Source organism: Lagenorhynchus albirostris, chromosome 9 (assembly GCF_949774975.1).
Source record: "Lagenorhynchus albirostris chromosome 9, mLagAlb1.1, whole genome shotgun sequence".
Lineage (NCBI taxonomy): Eukaryota > Metazoa > Chordata > Mammalia > Artiodactyla > Delphinidae > Lagenorhynchus > Lagenorhynchus albirostris.
In genome coordinates this window covers 51,086,426-51,109,291 of record NC_083103.1, presented here as the reverse complement: position 1 = coordinate 51,109,291, position 22,866 = coordinate 51,086,426, and the positions used below count along the sequence as shown (strand labels likewise).

At 41.1% G+C, this 22,866-nt stretch overlaps 1 protein-coding gene across 7 annotated transcripts in view; it reads left to right on the top strand.

Annotated features, from left to right (window-relative positions):
• FAM168A (family with sequence similarity 168 member A) overlaps window positions 1-22,866 on the top strand; it is a 235,165-nt gene that overhangs the window by 144,777 nt on the left and 67,522 nt on the right. For all 7 annotated transcript variants that reach the window (XM_060159970.1, XM_060159967.1, XM_060159968.1 and 4 more), the window contains exon 2: window positions 12,867-12,954. In XM_060159970.1, the coding sequence (XP_060015953.1) occupies window positions 12,885-12,954 (70 nt within the window). In that variant the 5' untranslated portion in view covers window positions 12,867-12,884. The remainder of the gene's footprint in view (window positions 1-12,866; window positions 12,955-22,866) is intronic.

The following is a 22,866-nucleotide window of genomic DNA, read 5'->3' as shown; positions in this document are numbered from 1 at the left end:
TCTTCCTCTCATACTCTATAGTCAATCTGTTAGTAATTCCCATCAGCTTGATCTTCAGATTATACCCAAAATATGACTACTTCCCACCACCACCACTGCTACCACCCTATTTCAAGCCACCATTACCTTTCATGTGGATCATTTTAATAGCATCCTAACTCATCTCCCTGATTCTCCTCTTGCCTTCCTGCTTTCTGATCTCAGCTCAACAGTCAAAGTAATGTTCTTAAAATGAAGTCAAATCAAGTCACTCTTCTGCTTGAAACACTCCTAATCTCATTTAGAATAAAAAACAACGTCCTTATACTGGCCTACAAGGCTGTACATGATTTGGCCTTTATCACCTGTCTGATATCACTGCCTACTCTTTTCTCTTTCATTCACTGTGTGTGCTCCAGCTAAACTGGCCTTCATGCTATTTCTCAGACATGGTTCCACTTCAGGGCATTTGCCTTTGCTGTTTTCTCTACTTGGACAGTTTCCCCTCAAGAGACCTGCATGGCTTGCTCCTTCAGCTTTTTCAGGTCTCTGCTTAGATGTCACTCAATAACATTTTCTCTAACTATCTTATTTAAAATTGTACCTCCTCCCCTTGGTACTCCCTATCCACCTTCAGAGGATTTCTCTAGCATTTACTGCCATCTGATATACAGTATATTTTACTTTTTAAAAAAATTTTGTGTCTTCCTCCCCCCTTCCAACTGGAATGTAAGCAGGAATTTTTATTAGTCTCGTTCACTGCTGTATCTCAATTCCTCTATCAAGCTTATGTAAGACAAATGGCATTTGACATAGAAAGTCTCAGGCAGTGTCTTCAAACTGGGCATCAAAATATCCTTGGAAACACAAATACATAGATTCCTGAGCCCCATGCCAGATAGAGCATAGAGGATCTTCTATACCATGTGAAGGAGTAGGGATTTTATTCCCAAGGCTTTTGAGGGGAGTAATACCCTTATCCAACCTATGCTTCAATAAAGAATACCAGGGATTAATTAGAGTTGGTTAGAATGGGGGAAAAGAGTCCTGTTAGGACTGTTTAATATTTCAGACAAGAGATATTGAAATTTGAACTAGAGAGCAGTAGCAATGAGAAAAGTAAGTTTATGAGGACTTGGTGATTGATTGGGTGTGAAAGAGTGGGAGGAATTTAGGATGACTTTCAGGGTTTCTGGCTTAAAGTGCCAGGTGGATAGATTGTCAATAACTGTGAGACGGCCAATACTGGATGGAAGAATGGGCTTGGGGAAGAATGTTGAGTTTAGTTTTGAATGTTGTGAGTTTGAATTGCTTATGGAGTTATCAGGAAGAAACGTTCAGGAAGTAGGTATGTGTGAAAGTAGATGTAGGTGAGTACTGCATTATAATAATTATTTTAAGAGAGATGTGAATTTCATATATCATGAACTAATCTAGACAACTACAAATCTATTTTCTGTCTCTGTAGATTTGCCTATTCTGGACATTTCAGAAAAATGGAATCACAGAATATGTGGCCTTTTGTGATGGGTTTTTTTCACTTCATATGCTTTCAAGGTTCATCCATGTTGTAGTATGTATCAATACTTCATTCCTTTTTATTTCCAAATATTCCATTGTATGGATATACCATATTTCATTTATCCATTCATAAGTTGAACATTTGGATTGTTTCCACATTTTGACTATTATGGATAATGCTGCTATGAACATTTGTGTTCATACATTTTCATTTCTTTTGGTATATATCTAGAAGCGGCATTGCTGGGTCATGTGGTAACTGTGTTTAACTATTTGAGGAACTGTCAGATGTTTTCCCAAAGTGGCCATATCGTTTTACATTCCCACCAGCATTGTATAAGGGTCTAGATTTCTCCACATCCTTGCCAACACATTTTATTATCTTTTTGATTATAGCCATCCTAGTGTATGTGAAGTGGTATCTTGTGGTTTCGATTTGCATCTTTTCATGTGCTTATTGGCCATGTATATAACTTCTTTGAAGAAATGTATGTTGAGATTCTTTTCCAATTTTTTAAATTGGGTTATTGGCCTTTTATTATTGAGCTAAGAGTTCCTTATATATTTTAAATACAAATCCCTTATGTAAATGATCTGCAAAAATCTGTCATTCTGTGGGTTGTCTTTCACTTTCTCAATGGTGTCCTTTAGTACACGAAAGCTTTTAGTTTTCCTTGCCTTTTTTTTAAAAATACATTTATCTATTTATGTATTTATTTTTGGCTGCGTTGGGTCTTCGTTGCTGCACGCAGGCTTTATCTAGTTGCAGAGAACAGGGGCTACTCTTCGTTGCGGTGCATTTCTCTTGTTGCGGAGCATGGGCTCTAGGTGCGTGGCTTCAGCAGTTGTGGCTCTTGGGCTCAATAGTTGGGGCTTACAGGCTCTAGAGTGCAGAATCAGTAGTTGTCGCACACAGGCTTAGTTGCTCAACGGCATGTGGGATCTTCCCGGACCAGGGCTCGAACCCATATTCCCTGCATTGGTAGGTGGATTCTTAACCACTGCGCCACCAGGGAAGTCCCAAAAGTTTTTAGTTTTTTTTTTTTTTAACATCTTTATTGGGGTATAATTGCTTTACAATGCTGTGTTAGTTTCTGCTTTATAACAAAGTGAATCAGTTATACATACACATATGTTCCCATATCTCTTCCCTCTTGCGTCTCCCTCCCTCCCACCCTCCCTATCCCACCCCTCCAGGCGGTCACAAAGCACCGAGCTGATCTCCCTGTGCTATGCGGCTGCTTCCCACTAGCTATCTGTTTTGCATTTGGTAGTGTATATATGTCCATGCCTCTCTCTCGCTTTGTCACAGCTACCCTTCCCCCTCCCCATATCCTCAAGTCCATTCTCTAGTAGGTCTGTGTCTTTATTCCTGTCTTACCCCTAGGTTCTTCATGACATTTTTTTTTCTTAAATACCATATATATGTGTTAGCATACGGTATTTGTCTTTCTCTTTCTGATTTACTTCACTCTGTATGACAGACTCAAGGTCTGTCCATCTCATTACAAACAGCTCAATTTCGTTTCTTTTTATGGCTGAGTAATATTCCATTGTATGTATGTGCCACATCTTCTTTATCCATTCATCCGATGATGGACACTTAGGTTGTTTCCATCTCCGGGCTATTGTAAATAGAGCTGCAATGAACATTTTGGTACATGACTCTTTTTGAATTATGGTTTTCTCAGGGTATATACCCAGTAGTGGGATTGCTGGGTCATATGGTAGTTCTTTTTGTAGTTTTTTAAGGAACATCCATACTGTTCTCCATAGTGGCTGTACCAATTCGCATTCCCACCAGCAGTGCAAGAGTGTTCCCTTTTCTCCACACCCTCTCCAGCATTTATTGTTTCTAGATTTTTTGATGATGGCCATTCTGACTGGTGTGAGATGATATCTCATTGTAGTTTTGATTTGCCTTTCTCTAATGATTAATGATGTTGAGCATTCTTTCATGTGTTCATTGGCAGTCTGTATATCTTCTTTGGATAAATGTCTATTTAGGTCTTCTGCCCATTATTGGATTGGGTTGTTTGTTTTTTTGTTATTGAGCTGCATGAGCTGCTTGTAAATTTTGGAAATTAATCCTTTGTCGGTTGCTTCATTTGCAAATATTTTCTCCCATTCTGAGGCTTGTCTTTTGGTCTTGTTTATGGTTTCCTTTGCTGTGCAAAAGCTTTGAAGTTTCATTAGGTCCCATTTGTTTATTTTTGTTTTTATTTCCATTCCTCTAGGAGGTGGGTCAAAAAGGATCTTGTTGTGATTTATGTCATAGAGTGTTCTGCCTATGTCTTCCTCTAAGAGTTTGATAGTTTCTGGCCTTACATTTAGGTCTTTAATCCATTTTGAGTTTATTTTTGTGTATGGTGTTAGGGAGTGATCTAATCTCATACTTTTACATGTACCTGTCCAGTTTTCCCAGCACCACTTATTGAAGAGGCTGTCCTTTCTCCACTGTACATTCCTGCCTTCTTTATCAAAGATAAGGTGGCCATATGTGCGTGGGTTTATCTCTGGGCTTTCTATCCTGTTCCATTGATCTATCTTTCTGTTTTTGTGCCAGTACCATACTGTCTTGATTATTGTAGCTTTGTAGTATAGTCTGAAGTCAGGGAGCCTGATTCCTCCAGCTCCGTTTTTTGTTCTCAAGATTGCTTTGGCTATTCGGGGTCTTTTGTGTTTCCATACAAATTGTGAAATTTTTTGTTCTAGTTCTGTGAAAAATGCCAGTGGTAGTTTGAAAGGGATTGCATTGAATCTGTAGATTGCTTTGGGTAGTATAGTCATTTTCACAATGTTGATTCTTCCAATCCAAGAACATGGTATATCTCTCCATCTATTTGTATCATCTTTAATTTCTTTCATCAGTGTCTTATAATCTTCTGCATACAGGTCTTTTGTCTCCTTAGGTAGGTTTATTCCTAGATATTTTATTCTTTTTGTTGCAGTGGTAAATGGGAGTGTTTTCTTGATTTCACTTTCAGATTTTTCATCATTAGTGTATACGAATGCCAGAGATTTCTGTGCATTAATTTTGTATCCTGCTACTTTACCAAATTCATTGATTAGCTCTAGTAGTTTTCTGGTAGCATCTTTAGGATTCTCTATGTATAGTAGCATGTCATCTGCAAACAGTGACAGCTTTACTTCTTCTTTTCCGATTTGGATTCCTTTTATTTCCTTTTCTTCTCTGATTGCTGTGGCTAAAACTTCCAAAACTATGTTGAATAAGAGTGGTGAGAGTGGGCAACCTTGTCTTGTTCCTGATCTTAGTGGAAATGCTTTCAGTTTTTCACCATTGAGGATGATGTTGGCTGTGGGTTTGTCATATATGGCCTTTTTTATGTTGAGGAAAGTTCCCTCTGTGCCTACATGTTGCAGGGTTTTTTTCATAAATGGGTGTTGAATTTTGTCGAAAGCTTTCTCTGCATCTATTGAGATGATCATATGGTTTTTCTCCTTCAATCTGTTAATATGGTTTATCACATTGATTGATTTGCGTATATTGAAGAATACTTGCATTCCTGGAATAAACCCCACTTGATCATGGTGTATGATCCTTTTAATGTGCTGTTGGATTCTGTTTGCTAGTATTTTGTTGAGAATTTTTGCATCTATGTTCATCAGTGATATGGGCCTGTAGTTTTCTTTCTTTGTGACATCCTTGTCTGGTTTTGGTATCAAGGTGATGGTGGCCTCGTAGAAGGAGTTTGGGAGTGTTCCTCCCTCTGCTATATTTTGGAAGAGTTTGAGAAGGATAGGTGTTAGCTCTTCTCTAAATGTTTGATAGAATTCGCCTGTGAAGCCATCTGGTCCTGGACTTTTGTTTGTTGGAAGATTTTTAATCACAGTTTCAATTTCAGTGCTTGTGATTGGTCTGTTCATATTTTCTATTTCTTCCTGATTCAGTCTTGGCAGGTTGTGCATTTCTAAGAATTTGTCCATTTCTTCCAGGTTGTCCATTTTATTGGCATAGAGTTGCTTGTAGTAATCTCTCATGATCTTTTGTATTTCTGCAGTGTCAGTTGTTACTTCCCCTTTTTCATTTCTAATTCTATTGATTTGAGTCTTCTCCCTTTTTTTCTTGATGAGTCTGGCTAATGGTTTATGAATTTTGTTTATCTTCTCAAAGAACCAGCTTTTAGTTTTATTGATCTTTGCTATCGTTTCCTTCATTTCTTTTTCATTTATTTCTGATCTGATTTTTATGATTTTTTTCCTTCTGCTAACTTTGGGTTTTTTTTATTCTTCATTCTCTAATTGATTTAGGTGCAAGGTTAGGTTGTTTATTCGAGATGTTTCCTGTTACTTAAGGTGGGCTTGTATTGCTATAAACTTCCCTCTTAGAACTGCTTTTGCTGCATCCCACAGGTTTTGGGTTGTCGTGTCTCCATTGTCATTTGTTTCTAGGTATTTTTTGATTTCCTCTTTGATTTCTTCAGTGATCACTTCGTTGTTAAGTAGTGTATTGTTTCGCCTCCATGTGTTTGTATTTTTTACACATCTTTTCCGTTAATTGATATCTAGTCTCATAGCGTTGTGGTCAGAAAAGATACTTGATACAATTTCAATTTTCTTAAATTTACCAAGGCTCGATTTGTGACCCAAGATATGATCTATCCTGGAGAATGTTCCATGAGCACTTGAGAAAAATGTGTATTCTGTTGTTTTTGGATGGAGTGTCCTATAAATATCAATTAAGTCCATCTTGTTTAATGTATCATTTAAAGCTTGTGTTTCCTTATTTATTTTCATTTTGGATGATCTGTCCATTGGTGAAAGTGGGGTGTTAAAGTCCCCTACTATGAATGTGTTACGGTCAATTTCCCCTTTTATTGCTGTTAGTATTTGCCTTATGTATTGAGGTGCTCCTATGTTGGGTGCATAAATATTGACAATTGTTATATCTTCTTCTTGGATCGATCCCTTGATCATTATGTAGTGTCCTTCTTTGTCTCTTCTAATAGTCTTTATTTTAAAGTCTATTTTGTCTGATATGAGAATTTCTAGTCCAGCTTTCTTTTGATTTCCATTTGCATGGAATATCTTTTTCCATCCCCTTACTTTCAGTCTGTATGTGTCTCTAGGTCTGAAGTGGGTCTCTTGTAGACAGCATATATATGGGTCTTGTTTTTGTATCCATTCAGCCAATCTGTGTCTTTTGGTGGGAGCATTTAGTCCATTTACATTTAAGGTAGTTATCGATATGTATGTTCCTGTTCCCATTTTCTTAATTGTTTTGGGTTTGTTATTGTAGGTCTTTTCCTTCTCTTGTGTTTCTTGCCTAGAGAAGTTCCTTTAGCAGTTGTTGTAAAGCTGATTTGGTGGTACTGAACTCTCTCAGCTTTTGCTTGTCTGTAAAGGTTTTAATTTCTCCATCAAATCTGAATGAGATCCTTGCTGGGTAGAGTCATCTTGGTTGCACGTTTTTCTCCTTCATCACTTTAAATATGTCCTGCCACTCCCTTCTGGCTTGCAGAGTTTCTGCTGAAAGATCAGCTGTTAACCTTACGGGGATTCCCTTGTGTGTTATTTGTTGTTTTTCCCTTGCTGCTTTTAATATGTTTTCCTTGTATTTAATTTTTGACAGTTTGATTAATATGTGTCTTGGCGTATTTCTCCTTGAATTTATCCTGTATGGGACTCTCTGTGCTTCCTGGACTTGATTAACTATTTCCTTTCCCATATTAGGGAAGTTTTCAACTATAATCTCTTCAAATATTTTCTCAGTCCGTTTCTTTTTCTTCTTCTTCTTCTGGAACCCCTATAATTTGAATGTTGGTGCGTTTAATGTTGTCCCAGAGGTCTCTGAGACTGTTCTCAGTTCTTTTTATTCTTTTCTCTTTATTCTGCTTTCCAGTAGTTATTTCTATTTTATCTTCCAGGTCACTTATCCGTTCTTCTGCCTCAGTTATTCTGCTATTGATCCCATCTAGAGTATTGTTCATTTCATTTATTGTGTTGTTTATTGTTGTTTGTTTCATCTTTAGTTCTTCTAGGTCCTTGTTTAATGTTTCTTGCATTTTGTCTATTCTATTTCCAAGATTTTGGATCATCTTTACTATCATTATTCTGAATTCTTTTTCAGGTAGACTGCCTATTTCCTCTTCATTTGTTAGGTCTGGTGGGTTTTTATCTTGCTCCTTCATCTGCTGTGTGTTTTCCTGTCTTCCCATTTTGCTTATCTTACTGTGTTTGGGGTCTCCTTTTTGCAGGCTACAGGTTTGCAGTTCCCGTTGTTTTTGGTGTCTGTCCCCAGTGTCTAAGGTTTGTTTAGTGGGTTGTGTAGGCTTCCTGGTGGAGGGGACTAGTGCCTGTGTTCTGGTGTATGAGGCTGGATCTTGTCTTTCTGGTGGGTAGGTCCACGTCTGGTGGTGTGTTTTGGGGTGTCTGTGGACTTGTTATGATTTTAGGCAGCCTCTCTGCTAATGGGTGGGGGGTTGTGTTCCTGTTTTGCTGGTTGTTTGGCATAGGATGTCCAGCACTGTAGCTTGCTGGTCGTTGAGTGAAGCTGGGTGCTGGTGTTGAGATGGAGATCTCTGGGAGATTTTCGCCGTTTGATATTATGTTGAGCTGGGAGGTCTCTTGTTGACCAGTGTCCTGAAGTTGGCTTTCCCACCTCAGAGGCATAGCACTGACTCCTGGCTGCAGCACCAAGAGCCTTTCATACACACAGCTAAGAAAAAAAGGGAGAAAAAGTAGAGAGAAAGAATTAGTAGAAGTAGGAAGAAAGGAAGGAAGGAAGGAAGAAGGAAAGAAGGAAAGAAAGGAAAGAAAGAAAGGAAAGAAAGAAAGAAAAAGAAAGACGGGAGGGAGGGATGGTGGGAGGAAGGAAGGAAGGAAGGAGGGACGGAAGGAAAAAAGAAAGAAAGAAGATAAAGTAAAATAAAATAAAATATAATAAAGTTATTAAATTAAAAAATTATTAAGAGAAAAATAATGGACGGATAGAACCTTAGGACAAATGGTGGAAGCAAAGCTATACAGACAAAATCTCATACAGAAGCATACACATACACACTAACAAAAAGAGGAAAAGGGGAAAAAATCATAAATCTTGCTCTCAAAGTCCACCTCCTCAATTTGGAATGATTTGTTGTCTAAAGGAGGGAGGGAGGGAGGGAGGGAGGGAGGGAGTGATGGAAGGAAGGAAGGAAGGAAGGAAGATAAAGTAAAATATAAAGTTATTAAAATAAAAAATAATTATTAAGAAAAAAAATTTAAAAAAGAATAAATAAAAACCACCGAACAGATAGAACCCTAGGACAAATGGTGGAAGCAAAGCTATACAGACAAAATCTCACACAGAAGCATACACATACACACTCACAAAAAGAGGAAAAGGGGAAAAAATCATAAATCTTGTTCTCAAAGCCCACCTCCTCAATTTGGGATGATTCGATGTCTATTCATGTATTCCACAGATGCAGGTACATCAAGTTGATTGTGGAGCTTTAATCCGCTGCTTCTGAGGATGCTGGGAGAGATTTCCCTTTCTCTTCTTTGTTCTCACAGCTCCCAGGGGCTCAGCTTTGGATTTGGCCCCGCCTCTGCGTGTAGGTCGCTGGAGACAGGACCGGGTTAAAGGAGCCGCTGATTCGGGGGCTCTGGCTCACTCACGCCGGGGGGAGGGAGGGGCACAGAGTGCCGGACGAGCCTGCGGCGACAGAGGCCAGCATAACGTTGCACCAGGGTGAGGCGCGCCGTACGTACGTTCTCCCGGGGAAGTTGTCCCTGGATCCCGGGAGCCTGGCAGTGGCGGGCTGCACAGGCTCCCCGGAAGGGGGGTGTGGAGAGTGACCTGTGCTCGCACACAGGCTTCTTGGTGGCGGCAGCAGCAGCCTTAGCGTCTCATGCCCGTCTCTGGGGTCCGCGCTTTTACCTGCGGCTCGCGCCCGTCTCTGGAGCTCGTTTAAGCAGTGCTCTTAATCCCTTTTCCTCACGCACCAGGAAACAAAGAGGGAAGAAAAAGTCTCTTGTCTCTTCGGCAGCTCCAGACTTTTCCCCGGACTCCCTCCCGGCTGGCCGTGCCGCATTAGCCCCCTGCAGGCTGTGTTCACGCCGCCAACCCCAGTCCTCTCCCTGCCCGAAGCCCGAGCCTCAGCTCGCAGCCCCGCCCGCCCCAGCGGGTGAGCAGACAAGCCTCTCGGGCTGGTGAGTGCCGGTCGGCACCGATTCTCTGTGCGGGAATCTCTCCGCTTTTCTCTCAGCACCCCTGTTGGTGCGCTCTCCTCCGCGGCTCCGAAGCTCCCCCCCTCCGCCACCCGCAGTCTCCGCCCGCGAAGGGGCTTCCTAGTGTGTGGATACCTTTCCTCCTTCACGGCTCCCTCCCACTGGTGCAGGTCCCATCCCTATTATTTTGTCTCTGTTTTTTCTTTTTTTCTTTTGCCCTACCCAGGTACGTGGGGAGTTTCTTGCCTTTTGGAAGGTCTGAGGTCTTCTGCCAGTGTTCAGTAGGTGTTCTGTAGGAGTTGTGCCACGTGTAGATGTATTTCTGGTGTATCTGTGGGGAGGAAGGTGATCTCCGCGTCTTACTCTTTCGCGTTATTCCGCTTGTCCCGTCCGCACCGTGCAGTCCACGTCGCATTGGCAACGTCAGCCGGCTGCTCCGTCTAAATCCCGTCTGGCTTCCCCGAGGCCTTGGTGGAAGGTGTGACGACCCCAGCAGGTCTGTCCTAGGCCAAGAGGTGGAGGCGGCCTTCCCCTCACCCCGCCGCTCTCTGCTGGGCTCCGCAGAGCCGCGTGTACCTGGGGCAGCACGCCCTCCCCCGCGGTCGCCAGTTTTTAGTTTTGATGAATCCATTTAATCTATTTTTTTCCTTTCGTTGTTTGTGCTATTGGTATCATAATTACCATTGCCAAATCCGAGGTCACAAAGGTTTAGGCTATCTTTTCTTCTTTCTTCTAAGAGTTTTATGTTTTTAGCTCTCTCATTTAGGTCTTTGATCCATTTGGGGTGCTAATCTTGACCTTGTCCCTTACTTTGTGACCTCAGACTGTTCATTTGCCTTTTTTCAGCCTCACTTTTTTCATCTGTTAAAATAAAAGTTGATATGTGAGTGCACAAAACAGCAACAGAAAACAGATCAGTGGTTGCCACAGCTGGGAGTTGTGAGCAGGGTATTGACCACAAAGATGAGAGAACTTTTGGTGGTGATGAAAATACTTTGTATCTTAATTGTGGTGATGTTTGTACAACTATATACATTTTTCAGGGCTCATAGAACTGTATGCCTAAAAGGAGTAAATTTTACTGTATGTATATTATACCTCAGTAAACCTAGCTTTTAAAAAAAACACAAAAGCCTTACAACAACTCTACAAAGTATGTGTTATTCTTTTCCATTTTGAGGCTAGAGGAAACTGATACTTAGGAAAGTTAGTGGACTTGCCTATGGTCCCACATTTTGTATGTGGCAGTTCTAGGATTTTAACCTAAATCTGCCTGATTGTAGAGCTTGTGATCTTCCTACTCATTTTTAGCCTGTCCCTGACAGTGTGTGGATTCTATTGTAAAAGGCTAACCTTCTTGTGAAAGCCAGGAACCCTGTCTGCCTGTGAGCCACTCACCAGAAGTAGCTGTCTTATTCTTATTCCAAATTCTGAACCCCTGGCAGATCTCATTTCTGCCAGTCATTAATTGAGATTGGAATCCATGCTGTTGTGGAGTGCTACTCAGACATGGTCTCCTGAGACCGTGGCCCTCATTTTGGAGCAGCAGGAGATCAGTTTCAAAACTGATGAGTTTCTTTGGTTATGAAAAGCAATTTCTAACTTTGTCCAATCAGCAGCACAGAGTACCTTCTCCGTAGGAGAGTGCTCCGATGTTTACAGGGCCCGTTGTGCTGCTTAGCACAGTCTTCCTTACTCTGGCTTATTTAGCAGAGAACCGGTCGGGTGGAAGAGAGATCCAAGGCAATCACCGTCATCATTTACATCTGCATGCCACTTTATAGTTTGCAGTGTGTTTTAACATCTGTGAACTCTCTTAATTTTCTTAGCACCTTGCCAGGAGAGTGCTTATATTTAGAGAGAGTGTATTCTTGGATAACTCTGGCTGTGTGTCTTTTCCTTAAATTGTGCTGGAATGTGTATATCTCCTGTAACTTTTATCCTCGAATTGTTCTAGTTTCAGTTTGTCAACTGGTGGTAGTTTAATCTAGCCTCTTGCCCTGGGGTGATTTGGCAGCACTGCGCATTGGGTACATTTCAAGTTCTATCCTCTGAATTTGACCAACATCATTTCCTTTTTTGCCTGTTTGACTGCCCCACCTTCGTCTCTTTCAGAACCTGTGTTTCCCCCACCTCTCATTCCAGAACCCTGGACAGAGTAATTAATCTCAGAGCAATCGTCATCAAGCCAGCTGTTGACTTCAACAGCCTGTCTTCAATGTTTGACTTGTTTCCTATCCTGAGGTGCTATGGGAGAAGCTAATGACCTAAAAAATTGCCCATCTATCATGTGAGCCTAGTTAGGAGGGAATTGTTTGATTTTTTATGACGTGTAAATAATATGTTTGGAGACATTTTCAAACATGTGTTGGCCTGTGTGTCAGAGCTGGTTCCCTAAACAAGGTGGGACAAATTGGCTGGGTAATAGACCTTAATGACAGATTTTCCATTAATCAGAATGGAGAACGTGCTTTATTAAGATAATTAACAGATCACTTGTGCAGGTGATACTTATTGCACAGAAATTTCCAAGTTTCTTTCCCTTGAATAAGCTTTGAAAGAGATCTTGGCTATGTTTCCTTGTTTGCATTAAAATGATCAATGGCAGTAAATTCCTGTTTTTTTCCAAAACTGCTAGTAACTAGTATCCTGTCCTCTGTAAGTGCAAAAGGTGGGTGACACACTTGCTGCTCTTCCAGCAGTCTGTGTGTTTATCACCAGGTACTCGGGCTCCCCTGGTGAGGAGTAGAATTGCATCCTTTCCCAGCTCCTAGACTAGCATCCTTAGAATTAGAAAGGGCCTCAGAGAGCCTAAAGTAATTGATTTTACATCAGGACACTGAAGCCCAGAGAGGGGATGGGACTTGGCCAATGCCACACAGTACACTCATGGTAGAGGCATCTGTGGGATAGTGGGACTAGTACTGAACTGAGAATCAAAAGGCCGGGGTTGACATTAGGCAAATTGTGTCACCTCTCTGCCTCTCAGTATCTTCATGTGTACAGTGGGAAAAGTGTCTAGCATAGGGCCAAATACAAACAAATGGCTTTTTTGTAGTCCTCTTTCTACTGTACCGTGTTGCTTCTCTATGAGTGTAACCTGAAGATTATAGATCAGAAGTTGATGTCAGGGAGAATGAGCAATCATTAATCAATGCTGTTTTTTTGTTTGTTTGTTTGTGTCTCCGTAGGATTCTCAGTTGTCCACAATGAACCCTGTTTATAGCCCCGTGCAGCCTGGGGCTCCTTATGGCAACCCTAAGAACATGGCCTACACAGGTGAGTGGTGTGGGAATGGCTCTCATTTTGAGAAGTGGTGGTTAAGGATGTTATCTCATAACATTTTGAATGACTTTTGGTATACTGTGCCTCCAAAAGCCCTAGTAAAGCTTGGGAACTTGTAGAAGGGAGACATGTCTGGGGTCTAGTGCAGATGGAAATGACATTCTTAAGACCATGGTCTATTGAATTGCCAACTAGGAGAAAGGAAGGGAGGTAACATTTATTTATTACTGAGTACCTACCATGGGCCTAGCCCTGCGCTGGGCACTTTTGCATATCATGTTTAACTTTAATCTTAGAAGTAGTTGTACAGGGTGTGGTTTATTATCACCATTGCACAGATGAGAAACTACAGTTTCAATAAGAGGCCACAAACAAAAATAGATATTTGAAGGCTGATCTTTTTCCTGACTGCATACCATGCTGTTTCCTACTGCACTGCCTTTGTGTATGTTGTCCCTCTGTCTAGAATGCCATTGTCCCCTGACAGCTTCACCTTATCCTTTAAGATCTCGGCTCTGAGCTCAGACAGCACTTTTCCAGGGAGAATTCTCTCCCTTACTTGGCCTTGGGCAAGCTTTTTTTTTAAAAAAATGTATTTATTTATTGATTGATTTTGGGCTGCATTGGGTCTTTGTTGCTGCGTGCGGGCTTTCTCTAGGTGCAGTGAGCGGGGGCTACTCTTTGTTGCGGTGCGCAGGCTTCTTATTCGGTGGCTTTCTCTTGTTGCGGAGCACAGGCTCTAGGCACGCGGGCTTCACTAGTTGTGGCTTGCGGGCTCTAGAGCACAGGCTCAGTAGTTGTGGCACACGGACTTAGTTGCTATGGGGCATGTGGGATCTTCCCGGACCAGGGCTCAATCCTGTGTCACCTGCATTGACAGGCGGATTCTTAAAGCTCTTTCAGATAATAGCTAGATGACTTTGGACAAGTTGCTTAGCCTCCCTGAATTTAAATTTATTTTATAAATTGAGATCATATTATCTATTTCACAGGATAGTTATGAGAATTAAATGAGATAATTAGTACTCCATAGGGAGAGAGGGAAGATTGTCTTTGTTTCTACTAATCAGTGAAGATCAGTATCAGCCTGGAACTATGGGGTTTTTTGGCTGAGTTGGGTCTTCGTTTCTACACTCAGGCTTTCTCTAGTTGCGGCGAGCAGGAACTACTCTTCGTTGTGGTGCATGGGCTTCTCATTGCGGTGGCTTCTCTTGTTGTGGAGCATGGGCTCTAGGTGCGCGGCTTTCAGTAGTTGCAGCATGTGGGCTCAGTAGTGGTGGCTCGCGGGCTTAGTTGCTCTGCTGCATGTGGGATCTTCCCAGACCAGGGATCGAACCTGCATCCCCTGCATTGGCAGGCGCATTTTTAACCACTGTGCCACCAGGAAAGTCCCTGGAACTATGTTTTCAGTTAATTTTTCTGCTGGGATTCTAAGACTACACAGATAGTATAAACTCCACATAAGTAGAATACATTCAAACTTCACACAGGCCAAGGTTTCAAATTCTTCAGGAAACTTTCTTTTTTACCCTTAGCTTCCTGTTGTCTCTGTACTTTTCAGACAAATTTTTTTCTTTTAAACTGACTTATGACTTCTCTAAATTCTCAGCTTTATGCAGGGGAATTTGAGTTCCAGCTCTTGGCTTCTCCAAGGCCCAGAGCCTCATCTCCCATCCCCTCCATAGCTATGAAAAGCAAGCCCTTTGATTGCCCAGACTGAAATACCTTCCCAGAGCATCCCAATATCAGTTCACTGTGAGAGTTCCTGATTTTTCATTTCATTTTTTGACCCTGGAGATTTTTTTCTTTCCTAAAATCTCAAGTCTGCCTGTGTTTGTTATATAACATAAACTGTTTGTTATACTTTTTATCCAGCTTTTCTAAGTGTTACGGAGTAGGCAGATTTTCAGGTTATCTTTTCCTCCACATTGCAAGAAATAAAGATCCAAGTGAGATAATCTGTAAGCAAATGCCAAATACAATGCTTTAGAGTAAACATTTGTTATTATTGTTAGTAACAATAATGGTTATGTTAAAGAGTGTTAATTACCATTTGGCAAGCACATACTAGGTACTTTATATATATTAATTATAATCTTATTAATCATAAACCCCATAGTACTCTTCTTTTAGCTAAGTAACTGGTAGTTTAATTCAGGTTGTATTACTTGGCCAGTATATGTAGCTTCTGAAGGATGAGGAAAGATTTGAACTCGGATCTTTATGATATCAAAGTGATATGCTTTCTGTTATAGCAAGCTGATTTGTCTTAAAATATGTGCTTCTTTCACTGCTTCCAGTGATAAGCTAGGGGAGAGGGTTTTCTTTTCAGTCTCTAGGACTAGGGAGCCTCACCTTTGAGGAGCTTAGGAGCCTGCTCCTGGCCAGCAATTTGGGGTAGACTGGGAAGGGGGCAGTAGAAGTGAAGGATCAAGTCCATTGTGCTGTCATCTGCTTCAGGGGTAATGGGGTGGTGGACACAGGGAATAGAGAAGTTGGGAAAATTCCTGATTTTAAATTCTCTCTGAAATGTAAGAGGGAAATAAAATACAGCTTTGCAGTTATAATTCTGACACTAATTCCAACGTGCGGGTTCTTTCCGCACACCAAGCTGTTCTCTGACACTAGCTGGGTGTCCTACAGTTCAACTCAATTCTGACACTGTCTACCTGGAGATAACGTCATTTCAGAGGTTGAGAGCTCAGCCCCGCAAAACTGTCCTCATTTCGGATGCCAATCACAAGTCCAGGTTGTGACCTGTTCTTCTGACTGATTGGCTATAAATCAGAGGTTCCCATAACCCCCCTCCTTGGGTTCAATTAATTGCCAGAGCAGCTCATAGAACTTAGGAAACCAGTTTACTCACTAGATTATTGGTTTATTATAAAAGGATGTAGCTCAAGAACAGGCAGATGGAAGAGATGCATAGGGCAATGTATGCAGAAAGGAATGTGGATCCTCTAGAGCAGGGGTCTCCAACCCCCGGGCCATGGACAACTACAGGTCCAGGCCTGTTAGGAGCCGGGCCTCACAGCAGGAGGTGAGTTGCAGGCCAGCGAGCAAAAGCTTCGTCTGTCACTCCCCATAGCTCGCATTACCGCCTGAACCATCCCCCACATTGCTCTCATTACTGCCTGAACACCCCCACCCCCACCCCCACCCCCCGTCCGTGGAAAAATTGTCTTCCATGAAACTTGTCCCTCATGCCGAAAAGGTTGGGGACCGCTGCTGTAGAGGGTGCCAGCACTCTCCCAGCACCTCCACATGTTCACCAACCTAGAAGCTCTCGTCCTTTTTGGTTTTTATGTTGGCTTCAGTACATAGGTATGATTGGCCATTGCTGATTGATTCAACTTGTAGCCCCTCTCCTCTCCCCAGAGGTCAAGAGGAGGGGTGGGACTGAAAGTTTCAAATCTTCAATAACATGCTTGGTCTCCTTGGCAACTAGCCCCCATCCTTAGGTGCTTTCCAAAAGTTACCTTATTAACATAAACTCGGGTGTGGTTAAAAGGGGTTTGTCATGAATATCAAGACATCCTTTGGGAATTCCCTGGCAGTCTAGTGGTTAGGACTCTGCACTTCCAGTGCAGGGGCAGGGGTTTGATCCCTGGTCAGGCCGTAGGATCCTGCATACCATGCAGTGTGGACAAAACAACAACAACAACAAAAAGACATCTTTATTGCTCTTACCACTTAGGAAATTTCAAGGGTTTTTAGGACCCCTGTGCCAGGAACAGAGATGAAGACCAAATATATACTTATTATGTCACAATATCACAGTAATACAATGTATTCCAGTGAACAGTTGTCTTCTAGCCAATTGACAGCATTCTCTCTCTCTCCTTTTAAAAGCTCTTTTACTGAGCACTTATTGTGTGCCAAAAATTGAGCTCAGTGTTTTACAGACTATTTATTATTTATTTATTTATTTATTTTTTGTGGTACGTGGGCCTCTCACTGCTGTGGCCTCTCCCGTTGCGGAGCACAGGCTCCGGACGCGCAGGCTCAGCGGCCATGGCTCATGGGCCTAGCCGCTCCGTGGCATGTGGGATCTTCCCGGACTGGGGCACAAACCCTTGTCCCCTGCATCAGCAGGCAGACTCTCAACCACTGCGCCACCAGGGAAGCCCCAGACTATTTATTTTTATACTTGCAGTAATCCTATGAAGTGGTTATAACTAGCTCCTTGAACACCTTGGAAAAGTGAGTTTAGAGAATATAATCTGTTCATATACTTTCAAATAACTGAATGGGTAGATAGAGTTGTAGAATGAATGTTTATGTCCCCCCAGATTCATATGTTGAAGCTCTAACCCGCAATGTCATAGTATTTGGAGATGGGGCCTTTGGGAGATAATTAGGTTTAGATGAGGTCATGAGGGTGGGGCCTTCATAGTGGGATTAGTATGCTTATAAGAAGAGGAGGAGACACCAAGTTTTCTCTCTGCCGTGGGAGGACACAGCAAGAAGGCTGCCATCAGCAAACCAGGAAGAGAGAGCCCTCACTATAACTCAACCAGGCTGGCACCCTGATCACATACTTCCAGCCTCCAGAATTGTGAGAAAGAAATTTCTGTTGTTTAAGCCACCCAGTCTATGGTATTTTGTTGTGGCAGCTCCAGCTGACAATAAAGATAGTACAGTGAACACTTGAATATGCTTCACATAGATTCACCATGACAATGGGCTTTTTACAGACTGGACATTTCTTTTTCTGAAAGGCCTCAGAAATGTTTCTCTGCTAGAAGTTTGAAATGAAGTCAAGACCAAAACATTCTCTATTTTTCTTTTCTTTCTTTTTCTCTTCTTTTCTTAAAATATTCTAATAGTGAGAGCGTCCAAGGATCACCAGAGGTCTGGTATATGTGCTGAAGAGAGGACAGGTTTTGGAACCTATCAGATCTGGATTAGAATCTAGGCTCTGCCACTAATTAGCTGCGTGAGCTTGAGTGAGTTATTTAACCTTTCTGAATCTCAGTTTCCTCAACTGTGAAATGGGATAATTATCTATACAGATGGTTGGTTCATGGGTCCATGTTTATAAAGCCTCTGGCACCAGACTTATAGTTGACACTCAGTTAATGGTTATCACAATGCACAGCAATGAGTATACCTCTGTAGGGGAAAGAATATGGGATATGGAGTTAGTGACTTAGATTATAGACCTGATTCTGCCACTTAAAAACTATGTGACATCAGATAAATTATTAAACTTTCTGGGCCTCAGTGTATCCTTTGCAAAAAGAAAAAGGACTAGGAATGCCTTCTTTACAAGACAGCTGAGAGTAATAAATGTAACAGGGCCAACCATTGACTTGTGAAGTTTCAAAAACCCAATTAGAAAAGAATTCTGAAATGTGAGAACAGATGGACTCCCTTATACTAACCCATCATTTTATAGGTGAGAAGATAGAGGAGTGTTTGAGGAAAGTGTTGGAGCTAGGTCTTGTACCTAGGTCTTCCCACAAAGTAACAACCAAGGTTTTATCCTTGAAAACCTTGCTTGTCAACATCCTGTCCTGGCCACTTCCCAATCTTCTGCTGGCCCAGACCAGCTCACATGCTCTCCCCACTCCTGTTCTGAGCCCTAAATGCATTTCCTAGCTTCAGCATGCAGCAAACATGTTAAATACTTCATATACCTCCCACAAAAGACATGGCCTTCAAGGTTGCAAAGCTAGGAAATCGATCTGTTCATATACTTCACTAGCGTTTTTCATCAGTTCGTTTTCCCCTAGAATGCTTTCTTTACTTAAAAAAATAAAGTCAATTTAAGAAGCAGATCTGGGGGCTTCCCTGGTGGCACAGTGGTTAAGAATCCACCTGCCAATGCAGGGGACACAGTTTTTCATCCCTGACCTGGGAAGACACCACGTGCTGTGGAGCAGCTAAGCCCATGCACCACAACTACTGAGCCTGCACTCTAGAGCCTGCGAGCCGCAACTGCCGAGCCTGCGCGCCACAACTACTGAAGCCCATGTGCTCTAGGGCCCACATGCCACAACTACTGAGCCCGTGTGCCGGAACTACTGAAGCCTGTGCACCACAACAAGAGAAGCCACCGCAATGAGAAGCCCACACACCACAACAAAGAGTAGCCCCCACTTACCATAACTAGAGAAAGCCCTTGCACAGCAGCAAAGACCCAATGCAGCCAAAAATAAATTTAAATTTAAAAAGTTAAAAAAAAGCAGATTTGTATTTGACACGGCAGTTTATCAGCTAGAGGACCTCAATAATTAAGCTGACAGCCTGCAAATACAATGAATAATCTGATATATCAGTAAGGTTTAAAAAAAAAAAAATCTTTCTCTGCAGTGACCCAGGCCCTGTACCTTTCACCCTTCTCTGTTAAGGATCACCTGGTGGAGGTTTTAAGACTAACTGACATTTGTACTTTGTTCTTTGCAAAGAACTTTTGTGGGTTTTTCCCCTATATATTTCTTATAACAAGTCTGGGGAGATAGCCCTTATTTTCCAAATAAAATGACTGGGGATGAGCTTTCCCAAGGTCATGCTACTACTGAGCCCGTGTGCCACAACTGCTGAAGCCCACGTGCCTAGAGCCCGTGCTCCGCAACAAGAGAAGCCACCACAATGAGAAGCCTGCGAACCACAACGAAGAGTAGCCCCCACTCACTGCAACTAGAGAAAGCTCATGCGCAGCGACGAAGACCCAATGCAGCCAAAAAAAAAAACAAAAACTACTAAATAGTCAAGTTTTCCCTTTTAAAATAAATAAATAAGTAAATAAATACCTTTATGTTTCTCAGATTACATCTTTCTTCCCCATCCTTCCCACCCTTTATCATTCAGGCCATTCTTACTCTTTGTTGGATTATTTACACTGCCCCCTAACTGGTCTTTCTGACTCCTATCACATACCTTCTCCCTAATGAGTTCTTTATAAATCAACTAAAATCATTTTTCTAACTTGAAAATTTGACCACATCACTCAAGTGCTTAAAACCCTTTAATGATTCTTCACTGTCCTTTGGATAAAGTCGAAACTTCTTAGCTTGCAATAGGAGATTTTTATGACCTGACCATTCAGATCTCTCCAGCCCATCTTCTGCTCATCTTATCTATCTATATTCTCAGTCCAGATGGTGGCTGTCATTATGTTTTAGAGCTATAATTTCATTAGAGGTCATCAAATACAATCTTATTCTCAGATGAGGAATCTGAGGTCTTATAAGTGCCTAAGGAAAGAACTTATTACAGTTCACAGTGAATTCAGTATCTGATTTACTAGTACCCAGCTGGCCCCCTGCATACCATGAATATTGTCTAAATATTTTTTGGGTAAATAGATGGATGGACAAATATCAAAATTGGAAGTAGAAACCAAAACTTTGGCAGCCAATCCAGTTCTCTTTCTACTTACTTTATGCTGCTTCTTTATTTCCAAGAATGAATATGTATATATAAACACCTGGTATGTAGTTAGGCTCTCATTAGGTACTAAAACATTAGTAGCCATTGTTTTATTAGTCATCATTATATCCCCAGAGCCTAGCACAAAGATGGGTACAGAGTAGATTCTCAGTAAATTTCAAAGGGAGAAGTGAAGGAGAAGAGAAAGGAAGGAAGGAAAGGAGAGAGGGAGGGAGGGAGGGAGAGAGAAGAGGAGGGGAGGGGACGGGGTCACATCAGAGAATTATGAGATGGGGTTGAGGGAAAGACTCCTTTGATCTGGCTGCCCTTTCTAATGAGTAGCTCTCTGTCATGGCAGGAAGAGTCTGGGACAGGTTGCCAGTGTGGGAGAGATTGTTCTTGCTTTGTAGGTGAATGAACTGAGGCTCAGAGAATTTAATTTGGATGATCTGTTGTGACTGGTCAACCCTTTGGATGGACCAGATGGAACAGGGGGATTTTTCTCCTTATGAGTTATGAAGAGACAGCAGAGATCCTCAGAGAAAACAAAAGGGATCTTCTCCCCTTGCCTACTTGGTTTATAGAAAATTTTCTTTTTTAGAACAATGATAGTTGAAGTCTAACAATTCCTTCGAGCTTCTTAGAAAGGAAGAGGTATCCTCAAACCTCCTACATTACCTATGTAGTCAGCTTTGGACTGGCTTACTTTGGGTCTCAGCTTCTTTGCTAACAAAGCCAGATTTGACTTCTAAAAACAAAATTACCTTTCAGTTATAAGATAAATAAGTACTAGGAATGTAATGTACAACATGATAAATATAATTAACACTGCTGTATTTTATATATGAAATTTACTAAGAGCAAATCCTGCATCCTCATCACAAATAAAAAATATATATTTCTATTTAATTTTATATCTACATGAGATTATGGATGTTCACTAAACTTATCGTGATAACCATTTCATGATGTATGTAAGTCAAATCATTATGCTGTACACCTTAAACTTATTATTATAAGTCAATTATAATAAGTCAGTTATATAAGTCAATAACTTATTATTATAAGTCAATTATATCTCAATAAAACTGGAAGAAAAAAATTGGACTCGCCTTTACCAAATTTTCTCTGAAGCTTTAGAAAACAAGGGTCCGCAGAACCCCATGTAATAATAGATAAGAAGTAAAATACTTTACAACTTTACCATTTGTAATTTCATTGAATCCTTATAACAGTTGTATGAGGTAGAAATTTTTATTAAAAAATTGATTTTACAGATGAAGAAAGACTAAGAAAAGTCAATAAGTGTGTACAAGTTTTTACTGCTTGTAAGTGGCAAAGCTAAGACTAGAGCTTAGGTTTACTGGAATCTAAATCCAATTCCAGTGTACTTCCCACTCCACCAGGCTGTCAGGCAAGGCCTCTTTGGGTTTTAAAGGGAACACAAGCAGTGTGTCTGCCTCTGATACATTATATGTGGTGTCGGTACAAAAAGCAAATGGATTAAATCTTGTCTGGGCAAGAATCATGCACATTAAACTGATTTGCTCTTTGCTTGTGGCTGATTTACTTGCCTGGATCACAAAATTATTTCCCACTTTGGTAGGAAAGAAAGCAGTGTTTTCCCCCAAAGAAAGAAGTGTTGGCCTTGAGTTATTATTCCCCTGCTCCTTTTGGCTTCCTGTTCTCTGAAGAAGTTGTTCATTAATTTCATGTCTTTCTAGACTGTGAGCTCTTTAAGTATAAAAGTCAAGAACCTCCTGTGCCTGGAAGAGAGCAGGCAGTTAGTTACTCATTAAATATTCATTGAATTAAGTTATTATCATTATATTAATTATAAATTACTGTTGCTGTAGGTAATTATTTTATAGTAATAACTACCATTAATGTTAAGAACGCTAGGGTGGCTATGCTATTATCAGACAGAACAGACTTTAAAACAACAACAAAAAATGTTACTAGAGTTAAAGAGAGACATTTTATAATAATAATAAAAGAGTCAATCATTCATGAAGGTATAACAATTATAAACATATATACACCTAACAATAGAATCCCAAAATATGTGAAACAAACTATACCTAACAGATATCTGTAGGACACGCCAACAACAGAATTTAGTTGTCTCCAGTACACATGAAACATTCTCCAGGATAGTCAGTATGCTGGGCCATAAAACAACTCTCAGTACATTTAGAGGATTGAACTCATACAGAGTACGTTCTCCAGTTACAATGGAATGAAGTTATAAATTAGTAATAAAAAGAAATTTGAGAAATTTACAATTTAGTGAAAAATAACACACTCCTGAATAATCAGTGGGTCAAAGAAGAAATCACAAGGGAAATTAGAAAATACTTGGAGATGAGTAAAACACACCATACCAAAATTTATGGGATGTAGCTAAAGTATACTTAGAAGGAAATTTATAGCTATAAATGCCAACATTAAAAATGAAGAAAAGGGGCTTCCCTGGTGGTGCAGTGGTTGAGAGTCCGCCTGCTGATGCAGGGGACGCGGGTTCATGCC